The sequence below is a fragment of the Ixodes scapularis genome, unplaced genomic scaffold, assembly GCF_016920785.2.
Source record: "Ixodes scapularis isolate PalLabHiFi unplaced genomic scaffold, ASM1692078v2 PGA_scaffold1__304_contigs__length_218370807, whole genome shotgun sequence".
In the NCBI taxonomy this organism is placed as follows: Eukaryota; Metazoa; Arthropoda; class Arachnida; order Ixodida; family Ixodidae; genus Ixodes; species Ixodes scapularis.
In genome coordinates this window covers 98,259,066-98,275,371 of record NW_024609846.1, presented here as the reverse complement: position 1 = coordinate 98,275,371, position 16,306 = coordinate 98,259,066, and the positions used below count along the sequence as shown (strand labels likewise).

Below are 16,306 nucleotides of genomic sequence, written 5' to 3'. Positions count from 1 at the left end.
GTCCCTCCGGGGTTCAGACTTCATACATATCCTTAACGTCTGCAATGCTCCCAGCGTGTCGCTCATTCACGATGCCTGTTATGATGCTCAATCATGATACTTTCTCATAGGAAACGAGCCATAAACCACATTGTTTTAAAAAGAAAAGGAAACTTTCTTTCACAACATACGAGTAACTGAAGTGATAAAAGAAGCAAAGCCGAGATGGGACACATTGCTCCTACGGTTCCCCCTACCTGTGGCAGGCTGACGTTGATGTTAACGCCGGCCATGGTGACGGCGGACACCGGGATGGTAACCGAGGCGGCGCTGGTGCCCAGGGCCGAGGGGGCAGACACTGTCTTGACCAATGTGGCCACGGGGGTCTGAACCCCTGCCGTGAGCGACTGCTGGGACGCTGCCGCCGCCTGCTGCTGCTGCTGCAGCTGCTGCGCCTGGGCCAGCAGGTGCACCTGAGCCTGAGTCATCTGGGCAGGGGGAGGAGACACGGGGTGGTCAGGGTGCTGCCATGCTTGATGCAGAGGTGCCATACAGCCTGTCACGTAGGAGCTAGAACGTAAGGCATGGGCTGTCAAAAACTATCACAAAGGTGACACTATGATGTCACCAGTGTTACGTCACCATCGAAGCTATATGCCTTGAACATGGAACCGTTATCAATGCCACGCATTCAGCAACACCACGTTACAGCACTGCCTTGACGAAGTGAACACATCACTTCTGCGGAGCTGAGCTGCTCTGCCCGGTGTCGCCCACCTGCTTGCTCCTCAGCTCCTGCCTCTTGAAGAGCTGCTGCATCTCGGCATCTGTGATGGGGCGGGTTATAGCCAGGGGCTTGCTTGCTGCCTGCTGGGAGGACGCCCCGCCGGGACCCTGCTGCTGCTGCTGCTGCTTAGTGCCCTGCTGCTGCTGTTGCAGGGGTCTCTGCTGGGGGGCTGCCACCGAGACCGCCACCTTGGCAGTGGGGGCAGGGGCCACCGGGGTGCCACCTTGGCCCGCACCGGGGGAGGCCCCGCTCGCCCCTGCCTGGGCCCCACCGGCTGCCTGCTGCTGTTGCTGCTGAAGACGCTTCAGCTGCTGCTGCTTCAGCTGCTGCTCCTGCAGCAGGAGGGAGACAAGACTTTAGGACGAGCCGACTAAGACAACTCAGCCAAGTGGTTCCCGGAAATTTTAGAACATTGTGCATCTTTCATGAAACAACTACCATAATATCCTGAGTCATTGCCCACCCCCCTGCTGCCTAAATTCATAAAAAAAGTGGGGTGGGCCATGTCTCGATGGGTAAGCACAAAAAGTTCAGAAGCAGCTAGAAAAACTAGAATTTTTCTGTACACATCTAGCACGGCTGCAGAAGTAATACATTAAACTCAAAACTTGATTTAGTTTCGTTTTATGCAAGAAATGCTCATGAAAGAATATTTTACTATCGCAAGGTCCGTTGCTTACATACCGTATTTACACGAATGTAGGTCGACCCTTTTTCAATTTTGGAAAATCTGAAGTGGGGGGGGTCGACTTATAATCGAACCAAACCATTCCACTGCCGGCAAAAACGAAACAATCGCGATATCATGGACACCTCGGCTTGCTACGGGTTCTGCTGGCTGTACCCCTAGCATTACACTGTTTTGTACGCTCATTTTACAAATTAATTATTCTTTATTTGCGCGAACGAGTATTATGGGTAGCGATTTGCAAATTAACCCGAATGCACGGCGGTGAACACAGCACGGAGCGCCCGACTCCCGGGGGGGGTGACGGCACTTCTCGTAAGAGCCACTCCGGAGGCCGCTGGAACAGCAGCAGCGCCGCGGCTTCTCTTCGCAGTTTTTCGCACGATTCACAGTCGCACATTGTTTGATCGAGTACAAGATCATGCTGGTGCGCGAATCATGTTCATTTGTATTGATACGCGTGATCCGGGCAGTTTAGGTTTTCGGTGCTTGTTTACGGCCATTCTTCACTCAGAAGCAACCAACAACTGCGCTGTTGGACGCAAGTTCGTCGGAGTGGGTGATACTCCAGTGGAGTCTGCGGTGGCGCGGAATTTTAAAGTGTGACGGCAAACGAAAAAGCTTCCGCAGGCCAAAGTCTGGATAGGTGGGGATGCCTTCCGAAGTTGGAGGTCAGGCTTGCAACAGTACGCCGCAAACGTGCGCAATCGGTCCCTACCCGTGACGTCCAACGCGATCGCCGAGCAAGCGCGGAAGATGCGGTTGATCCTGTCATTTGCGAAGTGCGAGATTTCATTGGACGACGCCGACGACGTGCTTCGAGAACGTAGCAGTGATAACGACGGGACTGACATCACCAGTGCGGACGAGTCGTAGTCTAGTCGCGGATGGAGTGAGAACGACAGTGAGCAGCTTCAGTTGTCCCGCCTCCAGCGTGAACTTCCTAGTTCTGATAACGCCCGGCCATCTTTTCCGTTCTCACGTGCTCGCAATAAAATGCGCATCTAAAAAAAAAAAAAAATTTTTTTTTTTTTTTTTGTTGATGTGCGATCTGGGGGGGTCGACTTACAATCGAGTCGACCAACAATCGTGTAAATACGGTACGCACCATGAACACCGCCGCCTGGTATACAGCGCAAACGTTTGTTCCGTGAAAGCATGTTTCTAACACCACTATGTTCTCTTCGTTAATAACAAAAAAGGAAAAAAGGACTTGGGAGCGACGAGCGGGTGAAAGAACCGATGCTGGGAAACAAGAAAGCCAGCGATCGCGTTGGCAAATACTTTGGCGCCGGGCCAAGTCGGGCACCTTGTCGATCGCAAGAAGTGGGGTCTCGTGCAACTTCCTTTACATTTGTGTGTCCGTGCATGGCATGCTACCAACACAGGTTGAGGCGGCGTTGCTGCAGGGTGGGGAAACGCAGCAACACGAAATGACACAAACATGAAGCTCGAAATGGGATGTTTTACAAGCGTCTGTGTGCGCCATTCCAGCAAATCTTTATACAGGGTGTTTCAGAGAACGCAGGCCAAATCGCTCCTGTGAGAAGTACTCATCGCAACGAAAAAAAGCTTGTGGCGTTTTGGCGTCTGTGAACACTAGTTTACAGACGCCGGTTTGATGCTACGGTGACCTCGAGCACACGTCGGGTCTGCGGAGGCTACGATGAAACGGTGGAGCACGTTGTGCTCGATTGTGCGGGACTTCAGCCGTCTCAGTGCCCACGCCTGCAGAGCCCCTTAGTGCTCGCTGAGGCGTTGGGCTTCACAATTACTGAAATCGGGCGCAACCAAGCAGACTACTCTGATGCACAAAGCTCTGCAGCTACGCAGATAAAGGGGCCTTCTAGCGGCCTGCACAGGCTTGTGGTGGCCACTAAACGAAGACTTGAAGATTGGTGGAATAAGATCTATCTCAGGGGACATTAAGATCTCCTCGCTCCCAGGCTTGGGCACGAACTTAGTTCGCGCTCGCCCGTTTCAAAGGGAACAAGCTGCATCCTCATCATCATCATCATGTTAATTATTTTTGCGTGACTAACTTTTTTAATATTGTGTTTAAAGGCATGGTTTAAATTAAAAAATTGCTCAGCATCATTGAAAAACACTAAATGAACAAACTGCAGAACGACAGAAGGCACGCGAAGCATTTTATGGCTTTCTGAAAAACCGCACAAAATCGCCGGGTTTTTAAGTTTCGGTTTGCTATCAGAGCGCATCTCTGCCCCGGCAGCACCGCGCCACGTGCAGAGATAGTGCAACCAGCCTCTGCTGCGTCGCGCGATGACAGCGCACCAAAGGTTGGATGCACTATCTCTCCACGGGGCGCGGTGCCGCCGGGGCTGAGATGCGCTCTGATAGCAAACCGAAACTTAAAGACCTGTCGATTTTGTGCGGTTTTTCAGAAAGCCGTAAAGTGCTTCGCGTGCTTTCAATCGTTCTGCAATTTCTTGTTTTAGTGTTTTTTGACGATGCTGAGCAATTTTCTAATTTAAACCATGCGCTTAAACACAATATTAAAAAATTTAATCATGCAAAAATAATTAACTTAATTATCCCAGACTTTAATAATTTTCCTAAATGGGCCCCTCGCCCAGGACCAAAACGCCACAAGCCTTTTTTCGTAGCGATGAGTAGTTTTCGCAGTAACGATTTGGCCTGCGTTCTCTGAAACACCCCATATACCTGTTGGCTCTGTCTCAAACACTGCACAACCTTACCAATCGCGGTCGCGACGTTATGGGAGAAGGAGCGGGTTCGCTGACCTCTCGATGCCTGAATGGGTTACTGTGTGTGTTGTCTTTAGAACTTAAAAAAAAAAAAAATTTTTTTTGAACACTTTTTTGTAAGAAATGCAGTTTTATTTTGTTATCTCCATCGTTTTCCGTTTGCACGCATGTACTTCGTCTTCAGGGTCGCAGAAATCGAGGATAATATACGTTAACAGAGTGAAGTGTCTTTCCCTCCTTCGTTTTACTTTGTTACGAACGTCCACCAACCGTAAGGGCTGCAGCCACGTCATTCGGGTAGGGTGAATGTTCGGGGATCGAGGAGCCCGCATTGGGTATTTGTAGGGTTAGACAATCACTCCATGTTTTTTAGAAATCGTTATTCGTAGAAAAAGAGGGTGGGCAATAACTCAGGGATGGGCGATGGCTCGGGATATTGCGATGCTCGGCGTGCCTCCTTCAAATAAGAATGTACTAATCTCACGTTCTTAGACCAGATTTGACACTTGTCGAGAAAAATTATACAGGCTTGGTCATGCAGACAAACAGAATATTTGCCTGCATGACCAAGCCTGTATAATTCCCCGCGTGTAAGCCTGTAAGCTACATGCAGGGCGTAGCTTGTGTCTACACACAAGCTACGCCCCGCGTGTAGTTTGTGATATATTCTTCAATCTTGTTATTATCTTTTTTTTTTTTTTTCATTTATATATATTTTTTCTTTTTTACAAAAATCTTTTTTTTAATTATTTTATCTCTCATTTCATTTTTATTTATTATTAAATTTATTATTTTTATCCAAACCTGCTGCCATCGCCGGCACTTGCATTCAAATAAAAACATTGACTAATTCGTAGCAGTAGTAAAAAAAAAAAAGTGCAAGTAGCTCTGCGGCTATTGGCGACTCCAGCGAAACTGACGCCGCGTAGAGGCAACGCCGAGAAGCTCAGGAGAGGTGGTCGTTTCGGTTCTGTTGTTTGCTATCGCAGCTTGGTTCCCAAAGGCAGCATTGAAACAAACATTGTTTTCAGTAACTATTTTTATGCTTCTGCCATGTCATTCCTATGCACTGAGTATAAGAAGGTTTGTACCGTCGAAAAATCGCTTTGCTTTCATATGTAACAGCGATTTTATGCTGCAAAGCAAGAAATTTATGGTGGTCTGCGTGCTGAACGACGAAAACGACCTCCTCTCGTCCGCCATTTTGCCTGACCAGCGTGCCCCCTATAGTTCGCTAGAGTCGCAAATAGAAACTCTTACTGTTTACAAACACGAACTGCTGCTTGTATCCTGAACGACTTCCGGTCGCTCAGTCTTTGCAAGTCTGCCGAGCTTGTTTTATGTTACCAGTGCTAGGAAACGTAAGTGCCTCACGGATAACAAAGTTGGAGATTTCGCGAGGGCATTCAGCTGTACGATTTAACGTCTTGGAGAGACAAATTGGTTAACAAGAATATTCAAAAAATTTTAACAAATCTCACGCTTTTTTTTTTTTCATTCACCTGGAGAATTGGTAGTTTAATGTTTCATCAAGGTCTCAAGCAGTGATGTTAAGGTGGGCTTTGTTCATTCTTTTCATGAAACGGAAATTTGGTGGGACGGCAAAGACCGGAGCACCGCCTGGTGGCATTCGCGAAGAAAAAGTCAGAGGACACCTAAGCAGTTCTATGAATGTCATTCTTCCGCTCCTCTTCATCTCGCGCCGTCGCTTTCCTTTTCGTAGGAGCGGGGGTACGCCCAGACGCCTCGAGACCCCACCGTCGGCGGGCGGTGCGGGCACACCCAGCGAGTGGAGGTGAAAGCCGCTCGGGCAGTCTTAGCCGCCTGGTCCTGGCCCGCACTGCCGCACAAGAGCCAATGGGAGCCTCGTTCCTTGATGACGCGTGCCAGCCAATGGGAGCCTATGCTATCACAGACGACATTGAGATAGGGGAGGGAGCCGTCTGGCATGGCTTCCAAGCTGATGACATAGGTTCGCTCCATGGGACCAGTTAATGCTTCAGCATTAAAAGGGTCTATAGCATCCGACTGCCACCACACCGACCCAGGTTCGGGACCCGCCAGGGGCTAAACTGTAGATGTATATAAGCTTTACATATAACCTTAAAGGGACACTGACACCCCCCCAAAATAATTTTTTTATTTTTTGCCAGGCAATTCATTATGATGTCGGAGGACTACCCAATTAATATTTTGCAACAGAGTAGCGTATTTCTTTAATAAAGCCAAAAGACGCAACTGCTCGAAACCGAAACCGAAACCCGACGGAGGTTGGAGAAGTGGAGAGAAGAGGGTGACTGGCGGAAGTCACGTGGCTACACCCGACCGTGCGTTTTTTTTTTCTCCTTTCCGGTAGCAGACGGCACGACATGCGGCGTGCGATGCTGCGTGCGGGAACTGCTTGCCGTGCGATTCTTTTGCAGTTATGTTTGTTCCGCTCGTTGTTCTGTACTCCAAGATGAGTTGTTTTGTACATTGAGGAGTTGGAGATGAGTAGTGAGTGCCCGTGGTGAATTTCCATGATCGGCTCCGAAAAGAATAAACCCAAGATGTTGCGTGAAGAGCTGGCTCACATGTCCTGCATCCGAAAAAAAGGGGCATTGTGCGACAGAGTTTCTGAAAAATCAACGGGATCGGGACCAATGGCTGGCTGCAATTCCTGTAGAACATTTACGGGCACCTCGGAAAGCGGACGCTACCTGATTTATATGCTCCTTGCATTTTGTGGAAAAACGGAAATCCCATACCGTTTAATTCAGCGAAGTATCGTCCACAACATTTGTTTGTTATTTTTTTGTTCGTTTCTTCAGTGATGATTGTAAAAAAAAGAAAAAGATATGTAAACATCGGAAAATGTTAAAAAAAAAAAAAAAATTCACGGGGGATTGAACTCGGTCCTACCGCGTGTGAAGCGGACGCCTTTCCCACTGAGCTACTGGGGCATCTCTCTTCTGGTGGATCTCTTTCCTCAGTAATAATTCGGCCGGTAAACTGTAAGTTGGAAAGTTTGCTGTCGATTTTTCTCTAGCAAAAGCACTCCCGGGTCGAAGTCGGGAAGCACCACGCTTTGGGGACATTCGCACCTCGTAAAGAAATCGTGCGCGTGCATATTCAACTCGAAGTAGACACGTCGTGCTTGACGTTTGCGCGAGCGTTGTCGTCAGCCACGAGAAGGGAGTGACGGCTCGGCGACGTCTTCGTGCAAATCGGCTTGGTGGCCGGGCGTGTCGTAAGGGATGAATACCAATTCTTTTGATCAGTCCCAAATTTCTCTTTTAACGGTAGACAGAATTCGCCGGTACCGCGAACGACAGTTCTGAAATAGAGGTCCCACGCCCGTCGTCCGCTGCCATCGCCGTCCCCGCGAGTCCCGCGATACGCGAAACGACGAACGCACAGAATGCTTCCGGTTGTCTGTGGAACTTTTTTTTTCAATCAACATATTTACAGCTTTTTAGAAGGCACAAAAAATGGGTTTCATATTTTTTTCTATTTTTAACATTGAGTGTGTGTCTTCAGTGACCCACAACTTTGATTGAATTTGGTGGTCGCATCGATACCTTAGAAAACGGCCCGTGACCGTGAAAAAGAGAGTGAGCGAGACTCGAACCGGCCAATTCTTGATCGGCGGTTTTCGGGCGGAAAGAAACCGAATTTCGAGCCGCAAATTCTGTTCTGGGTAGTTGAGCTCTCATATGTCACGTACAACTAAAAACCTCGGCGAGCATAAATACCCTGTCAGTGTCCCTTTAAAGGGACCATGAAACGATTCTGAAATCGAATTTCATCCACCGATCGTCGTAAAAGGTGTGAAAAGAAACACAAAAACACAAAAATAGAGAGCCAAAAAAAATTCTTCGCTATAGAACTTTTAAAAGAAAACTGGACCCTTTTGCGCCTTTTTTCCTTCGAAAACTCTCTGCCTTTTCAATGTGATGCATCCGCGGAATCGCAGCACGTCAGCTGAATCCACGTCGCCATAGGGTAAGAGCCTACCACACCAGCAACGCAATCGTAAACAATAAATAGCCGACGAATGTTTCCTAGAAGTTTTGTTAAATAATATTCAGATCCACATTTTGTAGCATAATTAGAGATGTGATGAAAATTGCCAAATTTCATAATGCTGAGAGCCAAGTGCCATCTATCGCGTGGTAAACGAAGTAACTACTGCACTTGCGCAGTAGGGCCAGTAGGGCTGACAGAGTCGCACCACTTGGTCGCGACGACCAACGAACGTTTATTTTTCTATGTGTTCTCCTCGCGTGTACAAACTTCAAGCAGCAAGAAAAAAGTACTTGAAACAGACCACGACGAACAAGAACGCTGGATCTATAAACACCCGAGAAAAGCTACAACGGTGACGAATCCACCTACCCCGACCAAGCCAACGTTGGACCAAGTGAGCTCGGCAGATAGGCCTAGCTGGCACTCCGACTCGGTGCAGCGTGGCTTCAACGGTACTTGGCCAAGACCGTCTGCCCACGACCGGCTGGCGTGCTGAATGGAATATGCCCGCGCGACCCTTGTGGACCCTTCCCGTATTATAGTTTGATCGCTGACCTCAATTTTAGATTAAGAGGTGAGGTCAATCTCTTCCCCTTGTTTTCTGAGGCAGTGTTGACGAACACTGTCATCGAAAAGGGACTCTTGTCGATTTTGTCTTCTTGTTTTGTGTGATATAAAGCTCAAATAAACGCCATATGGATTACCTTCGTAACACGATATGTACACTTTGTTATTAGTATGCCATTTTTATTCTGACACGACTGCACGTCACTGTCGAGCTATAACAGTTCATGGGAGCTACGTGCAATGCCAAATCAACCTTCCCTTGCCGAGTGTCACGTCAGCATCTAGTTGCAATCGTAAAAGATCGGTCCTGAAGCGCTTACCAACAGCGCAAATACAGCACTTCCATCAAATGCGCGCGTCTGCTCCAAGTGTGAACAGGTATTTACGTGGCTCTTGCTGACACTGTCGTAATTCAAACACATCTTTTTTTAACGCCGGCTCGCTCCTGCATCTCCGAGGCCGCGAAAAACGCCGCGGCAATGTTTCCATCTATGTCGCTTTGCAAACGACTGACATGGGCTGCCCTTTACCAACAATGACAGTTGGCTTGACTTCTGGAGTTTTCACCGGAATACTTGCCGCACTTCCTAAAAGGCATACCGGTGTATGGGACTAGTCCCATGCTGTCGCTGTAGCGCAACATATCTCATTGGATTTCGCTCAGCTGCGATGTGCCCATGTCTATCGCGGCAATGAGAGGCGCCGATTCCGAAAATACGTCAGTGACATCGGCGCCCTCAGCGCAGTAAAACCTACCAGCGCACCCTCAACTCGCCGTCGCTAATGCTCCCATTCTCCTACAGCTGAAAGAACTTCCCGTTCCTGTGCCAGGGTACGTCACGACTGTCAAAATTACGGCGCAACTTGTTTTGCGGTCAGTTGGAGAGAAAGAAAAGGTCGATATTTCATTAATTTTTTGTGTACAAGTTAATAAACCGAGACGAAAACGGATGCCTGTTTGGCATTCAGGGAACGTTGAAGGTTTAATGTAAAAGTTATCTGGCAAAAGTAAAAAGGTAATTTCATGGTCCCTTTAATGTTTTTTATAATCCCAAAATGTCACTCGTTCATGACGCTCATTCGGGACAATTTTCCCACAAGAAACGCAGCATAAAACATATTCTGTGTTGAAAGTAGCCATAAAGGGGCACTGACACCCCAAAGGTCGTATTCTTTTTTATTGTCTAAAACGATGCAAGTTGTAGTCATAAACATGCAAAAAAAACCGCATTGCGAAAAAAAATTTCCCCGCGCGCGCCTTTTTATTTTTGGCGTTTATATTTCCCGCGCTTGCTTCTTTTGATCGGTGACGTCAAAAATCAGGTAATTTAGAAGCTTTGTAGGCGACCTTTCTATAACATTTAATAACGGCAATCGTAAAACATGTTTTTTAACGCAATTGCGAACGCACTACGGCCTTTCTTTTTGAAATACCGAAAATAAGATTTCGGTGTGATGTCGCTTCCTGGATTTGTATGCTCCCTCGAAAAACTTGGCGTCGCTCGAGCAGAGAATTATCGGTGAGTCGGGGACGAAACCGGTTTTTTTCCGCGCCGGCACCCTTCTATCCCGCCTGCTCGCCTCCTCCTCGCTTCGGGCCGCGGTAGCAACGGCGGTTAGCTTCACAGCGTGGAGCGGAGGTCCGAAAGAAAGTCAAGTCGCAGGAGACTGCAAAATTTGACTCACTGCACTGGCGCGGATCGCGCGGGAACTTCAAATTCGGCATTTGGAAATTGTTTTTTTAATTCAGAAATACTGAATTCCCAAGTTTCAAATTTTGAGGGTAATGTCCAGGCATCGTTTTCAATCGTTTCGGATAGTAAAATAAAATATGATTTTGATGTGTCAGTGCCCCTTTAAAGCCATAAGCACAAAAACAAAAGTTTATAAATCGGCAAACTTTGACTAGAAATTCAGAAAGGATCAGTCGACATAATGCAGTTCGCGTCTTCCGCGGTTGTACTAGTGGTGCAAAACTCGATACAGTGTAGACCGCATATAACGTATGTCGCGGGAGTCGCGAAAATCCGCATTATAAGCGGTGCCGTGCTATAACCAAAACATCAATTTTTCAGGCCAAAATACATGCCATGAGACAACTTACCTTTGTAAAATAATTTGATTTATGTTAGATGAAAAATAAAGCTTAGTTTGAGGAAAGTCTTTATTTCACCAGACTAGTACACTTCTCTCTCAAGTCTGTCACACATTTTGAAAGAAATGGGTGACTTTCGCCTGGCGCAGCCTTTTAACGGTGTCGCGGGTTGCAGACGGACGTTGTGAGCGTTCAGGATTGCTAACCCTAATCACTTTTCTCCAGTGATGAAAACGCGTGAAAATTCGCATCCTTTATACCAGGGGTCTCAAAAACACGCGGCCCGCACAGCCAAGCATAAGTGAATTTTTTTTTTGTTTAATTTAATTTTGGTCTTTTAATGATGTTTTCACTTTCGCTCACCCCGAGTGTGTAAAAAGCTTGCTAAAATAAAAAAAAATCCAAGCTGTTCTACTTTGATCATATGCCAGGATACATAACGCAAACATAGAGCGCGGTGTCATGCAATCGCGTCTGAGGAAGAGAGAGGGCCGCTTTTGGTTAAAAATGGATAGTCGGACCGGACGCAGTAGCTGAGGCGTCGGCAAAGGGCTTCCAAGAGTCCTTGGCGCTGAGTGTCGAAGCATAGCCTCGTACAATCCTGGTCCACACCTCCACACATGCGGATGGCGTATCCGAGGCAACTAATCTCCCCCTCCATTTCACTGCACCTTCTTCCTATACTACGTTCACTCCTAAGCTGACAGTGCGATGGAAGCTGCACACTCGCTGGACCACTCAACTGTCGGCCTTGAACCATGTGAACACTCCCCTTTCCCCACACTCCTGTGCGTTGAGCGAAGTCGAGCAATAACATTGGTCCTGCGAACACGTAGCCTCCAGCGCACTGTCAGCTTAGGGGTGAACGGAGTATAACCTCGTCAAAGCGTTGGGCTCTCCCAACCTCCCTTTTGTGTTCATTGTCACTTCCTTATACTTTGCACCCAAGTTTATCTCAGTCGAAACTGGTGGATTCCACCGTTGTATGCTTCCCTTCAAGTTCTTGGAAAAGCATTTTACCCTCAATGCGGTAACCCCTTCTCCAAGCCCACAGTGATCTTCGGTTGACGGTGGCATTGTGCACCCGAGATTTGCTCTGATCAGCACAGGTTGTTGCGTTCTCTTTCAACGATTCAGTCTTGCGACGTCAACTCTCAAGCAGACATCTCAATGTCGTTGTCCAAGCCGTCTGCAAAACGCAAAGTTGAAGACGAGAAGCGGCTCTTTCAAGAGCGATGGAAACTATCCTATTTCTTCATGGAATCGCGAGACAAGGTGGTGTGTTTAAATTGTCATCAGACTGTAGCTGTGCCAAAGGAATATAATGTGCGACGTCACTTCATGTCATGCCATCAAGAGAAGTACGAAGCCCTCACCGGAAAGATCCACGAGAACACGGTGTTCCAACTTAAGGCGTCGCTGGGAAAACAGCAAGACCTCTTCCAAAAGGCGGTCAAAACAAGCGACGAAACTGTGAGAGCTAGTTTTACTGTTTCCGAGCTTATCACCAAATCGTCCAAGCCATTTACTGATGGCCTGCTAATAAAAAAGTGTCTGCTTGAGGTTGCTGACGCTGTCTGTCCCAGCATGAAGAAGACATTTGAGAAGATACGCCTTTCCCCAAACACAATGGCAGAAAGAATTAATGAGCTCAGTGAAAACGTAGAGAAAGAATTATTCACCAGACGCAACGGCTCCAACGCATTCTCAATCGCCGTCGACGAGAGCACCGATATTACTGACAACGCTCAGTGCCCCATTTTTGTAAGGGGCGTAAACAAAGATTTGGACGTCATAGAAGAACTCTTGGACCTAGTGCCAATGAAAGGAACAACCACAGGTGCTGATATTGTTTCCGCCTTCGAACAAGTGGTTGATCGTGCTGGGCTGGCATGGGAGAAGTTGGTGTGCCTCGCAACCGACGGCGCACCGTCAATGGTGGGAAAGAAAAGCGGCCTTGTCGGACGATTAAGGACGAAACTCACTGGACTGGATATCAGCAAGCGGTTTGCAGCAGTCCACTGCATTTTACACCAAGAGGCACTCTGCAGCAAGTCACTGCAGATGAAAGGAGTCATGGACATTGTGTTTGGTGCAGTAAACTTCATTCGCTCCAGAGCGTTTGTATCTCTGTTGGAGATGGTTGGCAGCGAGCATAGCGAAATTTTGTACCACACTGAAGTACGGTGGCTGAGTCGCGGGAAAGTTCTGAACAGGTTTTTTGATCTTTGACACGAGATTGAAACTTTTTTGGAAAGCAAAAACAAGGCCGTCGCTGAACTGTCCGACCCCAGCTGGCTTTGCTCCCTCGCATTCCTCACGGATATCACCAAGTACCTGAACCGCCTAAATGGGAAACTTCAGGGGAAGGACAAACTTATTACGACAATGTATGATGACAACCAGGCGTTTCAATCGAAGTTACAGCTCTGGGAGCGCCAAATGAGGCTGCTCAAACTATACCATTTCCCTACGCTCCAGTCACTAAGGCACGCGAGCCAAGAATCGTGCGACATTTTTTCGAACCTCCTGCGTGATCTCCAACAAGAATTCCAAGAAAGGTTCCAGGACGTGAGCAGCCTGTCAAGAGAAATTGAACTTTTTTTCTTTGCCCTTCTCAGTGCGAGTGGACGACGTTGCATCTGAACTACAGATGGAACTGCTTGAACTGCAAGCGAACACTGTACTCAAGCAGAAGTTTGAGGACGTCGGAGTCCCGAAGTTTTGCAAGTTCCTCGACGAGGAAAACTTTCCCTTGCTGCGCCAACAAGCAGTAAGCATAATCGCCATGTTCGGGAGCATGTACTTGAGCGAGCAATTGTTTTCCTTGCTAAAGGTAAACAAGTCGACACTTCGGTCAAAGATGATCGACGAACATCTGCGATCGATCATGAGGATTGTCTCCGCACAAGGGTTAAAGGCGGACATTGATTTTCTCGTCACCGCTAAGCATTGTCAGGTGTCAAGCCAGCGTTCATAGAATTTTAGCTCTCATATTTGTGATTCACATGAATAAATATATCTTGGCTTTCCCAAATTGTTTTGGACATTATCTTTGTAATACTGCAAATTGCAACATAATTTATGCAGGTAAACTTTTGCGGCAATAAGATGCAGCATGGTTGGAGCAGATTTCGACTGTTGTCGAAAGCGGTGATAGTATCTGGCATGAACCCCGTGTTGGTCAAAATCAAAAACCAGACGTCACACACTTCCGAATGGCGACAATTGCAATTGCAAGTCCAAAACCCCCCCCCCCCCCCCCCCCCCCCCTCCCCCCGCTCCCGACGTGCCGGCCCTTGCGAACCTAGGATTTCTGGATGCGGCCCGGCTCCTAACGTGAGTTTCAGACCCCTGCTTTATACGATTTGCACCAGTAATACCTTCAACTTGAGCACAGGCATGAAATGCTCCAAATAAGAAATATGGGCGATGTTCGAAAACACAAATGCTTAGAAAGCACCACTGTAGTCGAAGTAAACAAACACGACGACACGGGCGTTTCTGCCGTCTTGAGAGTGCTGCCACGACATCGCCGCACGAGTAGGTGGATCTTCCCTTCTAGTACGTGCTGGGTTATCATAGCGACACACAATGAAAATTCACAGCCAAGGATAGCGCTTTTACGTGGAACGATGAGCTTCCACCACGCCGTCTATGTCGACAATCACAACCGACGCCATTTTTGCCGATAGAAGAAGCCGGCCCGCGACCGGCATGCAACGCGCGCGAACACTTCTCTTCGATCTGCGATTGGTCTGTCGCTGCGGTTGTTGCCAACGCAGCGGAGGGACGCACGCACGTGAACGACACGTGCGTGCGTCCCTCCGTTGCTATGGCAACTGAAGCCTCTCTCTTCACTTCTTCGAGCAACCTCCGTGCCCCGCGAGTGCCACTTGCGGCCAGCGCCGTTATCTAGTGTTGCACAGGGAAGCGTGCTCGCTGTGCAGGTCAGTCGGCACGGTCGGCAGGCTGTTCCAGAAACCGCACTAAAACCGGTCTTTCCCTTCGCGCGCCTGCATTTTAAGCGGTATGTAATTACATGGAGTTCAATGGGAGGCGAACCGGTCGTTTAAAAAAGCCGCGTTATACCCGGTCCTGCACTATAAGCGGTTACATTGTAAGTGGTCTATACTGTAGTATCGATAGTTGCCAGAAATCTGACTATCGATAGTAAAAAAACTACCGATATACTATCGATAGTCGACTACCGAAAAACTATCGATAGTACTATCGATAGTCGACTATTTAAAAACTATCGATAATACTATCGAAAGTCGACTATCGAAAAACTATCGATAGTACTATCGAAAGTCTACTATCGAAAAACTATTGATAGCACTATCGAAAGTCTACTATCGAAAAACTATTGATAGTACTATCGAAAAACTAATGATAGTCGACTATCGAAACGCTCTGGATAGTACTATCGATAGTCGACTATTGGAAAATTATCGTTAATCAACTGTCGGGAAACTATCGAGAGTCGGCTATCGTAAACCTATCGATAGCACTGTCGACGGTTTTCTATCGATAGTTTTGTGACACAGTAGTTTGCGTCGCTCCCTCTTCTCTTTTTCTCTTTATTTTTTCAAATGGGACATTAACTAGCCCAAGCACTTACCATCCCAACTTTGGTTCAGCTTTCTGTGATGACGAAGACGGGTGTTTGGGCAAAGAGAGGAGGAAGCGAGGCAAGCAGCAGTGCGGTAACTTTGTTTGCTCTAGTGGTGCTAATCCATCGATACTACTATCAATAGTATCGGTAGTCGCCAGAAATCTGACTATCGATAGTCGACTATCAAAAAACGATCGATAGTACTATTGATAGTCGACTATCCATAGTTCTGCAACACTATCGATAGTCAATGTATCGATAGTTTTGCATCACTAGGTTGTACGCTTTAGCAAAAAACACAGCGAAGCACGTGTTCGTTCCCTTCCCCGCACACTCTTCCACCAAATGCCAGCTCCCCCCTGCATAACGAGTATGCAGTGCTGAAGTTGCTACGTTGCCCGCCAGAGGCCAGCATGGGGCACAGATTGGACCTTGCTACACGAACTGAGCCAGTCGTACGAGACAATTCACGTTCAAAGACTCGAAAAGGGAGCCCCAGTGGGGAATGCTTCACCTGTAGCCTCTGCTGTTGTTGCTGCTGCTGCTGCTGACGGTACAGGGAGTTCTGGCGCATGGCCTGCAGCTGGGAGGCTGTCAGGCGACTGCCCTGCACCGTGGCCACCCCCGGTGCTGCCGCCACCTGGCCCACTGCACAGAAAGCGAGGCCCTACCGTCGGCTCGCGCACGTCTAGGCCCGTTCTCGCCGTTGACGATGGCGCGATGCAGGTACTGTGTGAATTCCGTGGAAGTCGCCTCTTCTCCAGAGTTCACTGTGCTAAAGTGTGAAGAGGTCGAAGGAGCTTTCCTCGATCCTTTAACTTGTTGTTGGCTGTAA

The 16,306-nt window shown here is 47.9% G+C and overlaps 1 protein-coding gene across 1 annotated transcript in view; it reads right to left on the bottom strand.

Annotated features, from left to right (window-relative positions):
- LOC8039649 (helicase domino) overlaps positions 1-16,306 on the bottom strand; it is a 148,045-nt gene that overhangs the window by 10,773 nt on the left and 120,966 nt on the right. Inside the window, exons 38-40 of the mRNA XM_029974730.4 lie at positions 15,986-16,119; positions 757-1,098; positions 237-467 (exon numbers count right to left, since the gene is read on the bottom strand). Of these exons, the coding sequence (XP_029830590.2) occupies positions 237-467; positions 757-1,098; positions 15,986-16,119 (707 nt within the window). The remainder of the gene's footprint in view (positions 1-236; positions 468-756; positions 1,099-15,985; positions 16,120-16,306) is intronic.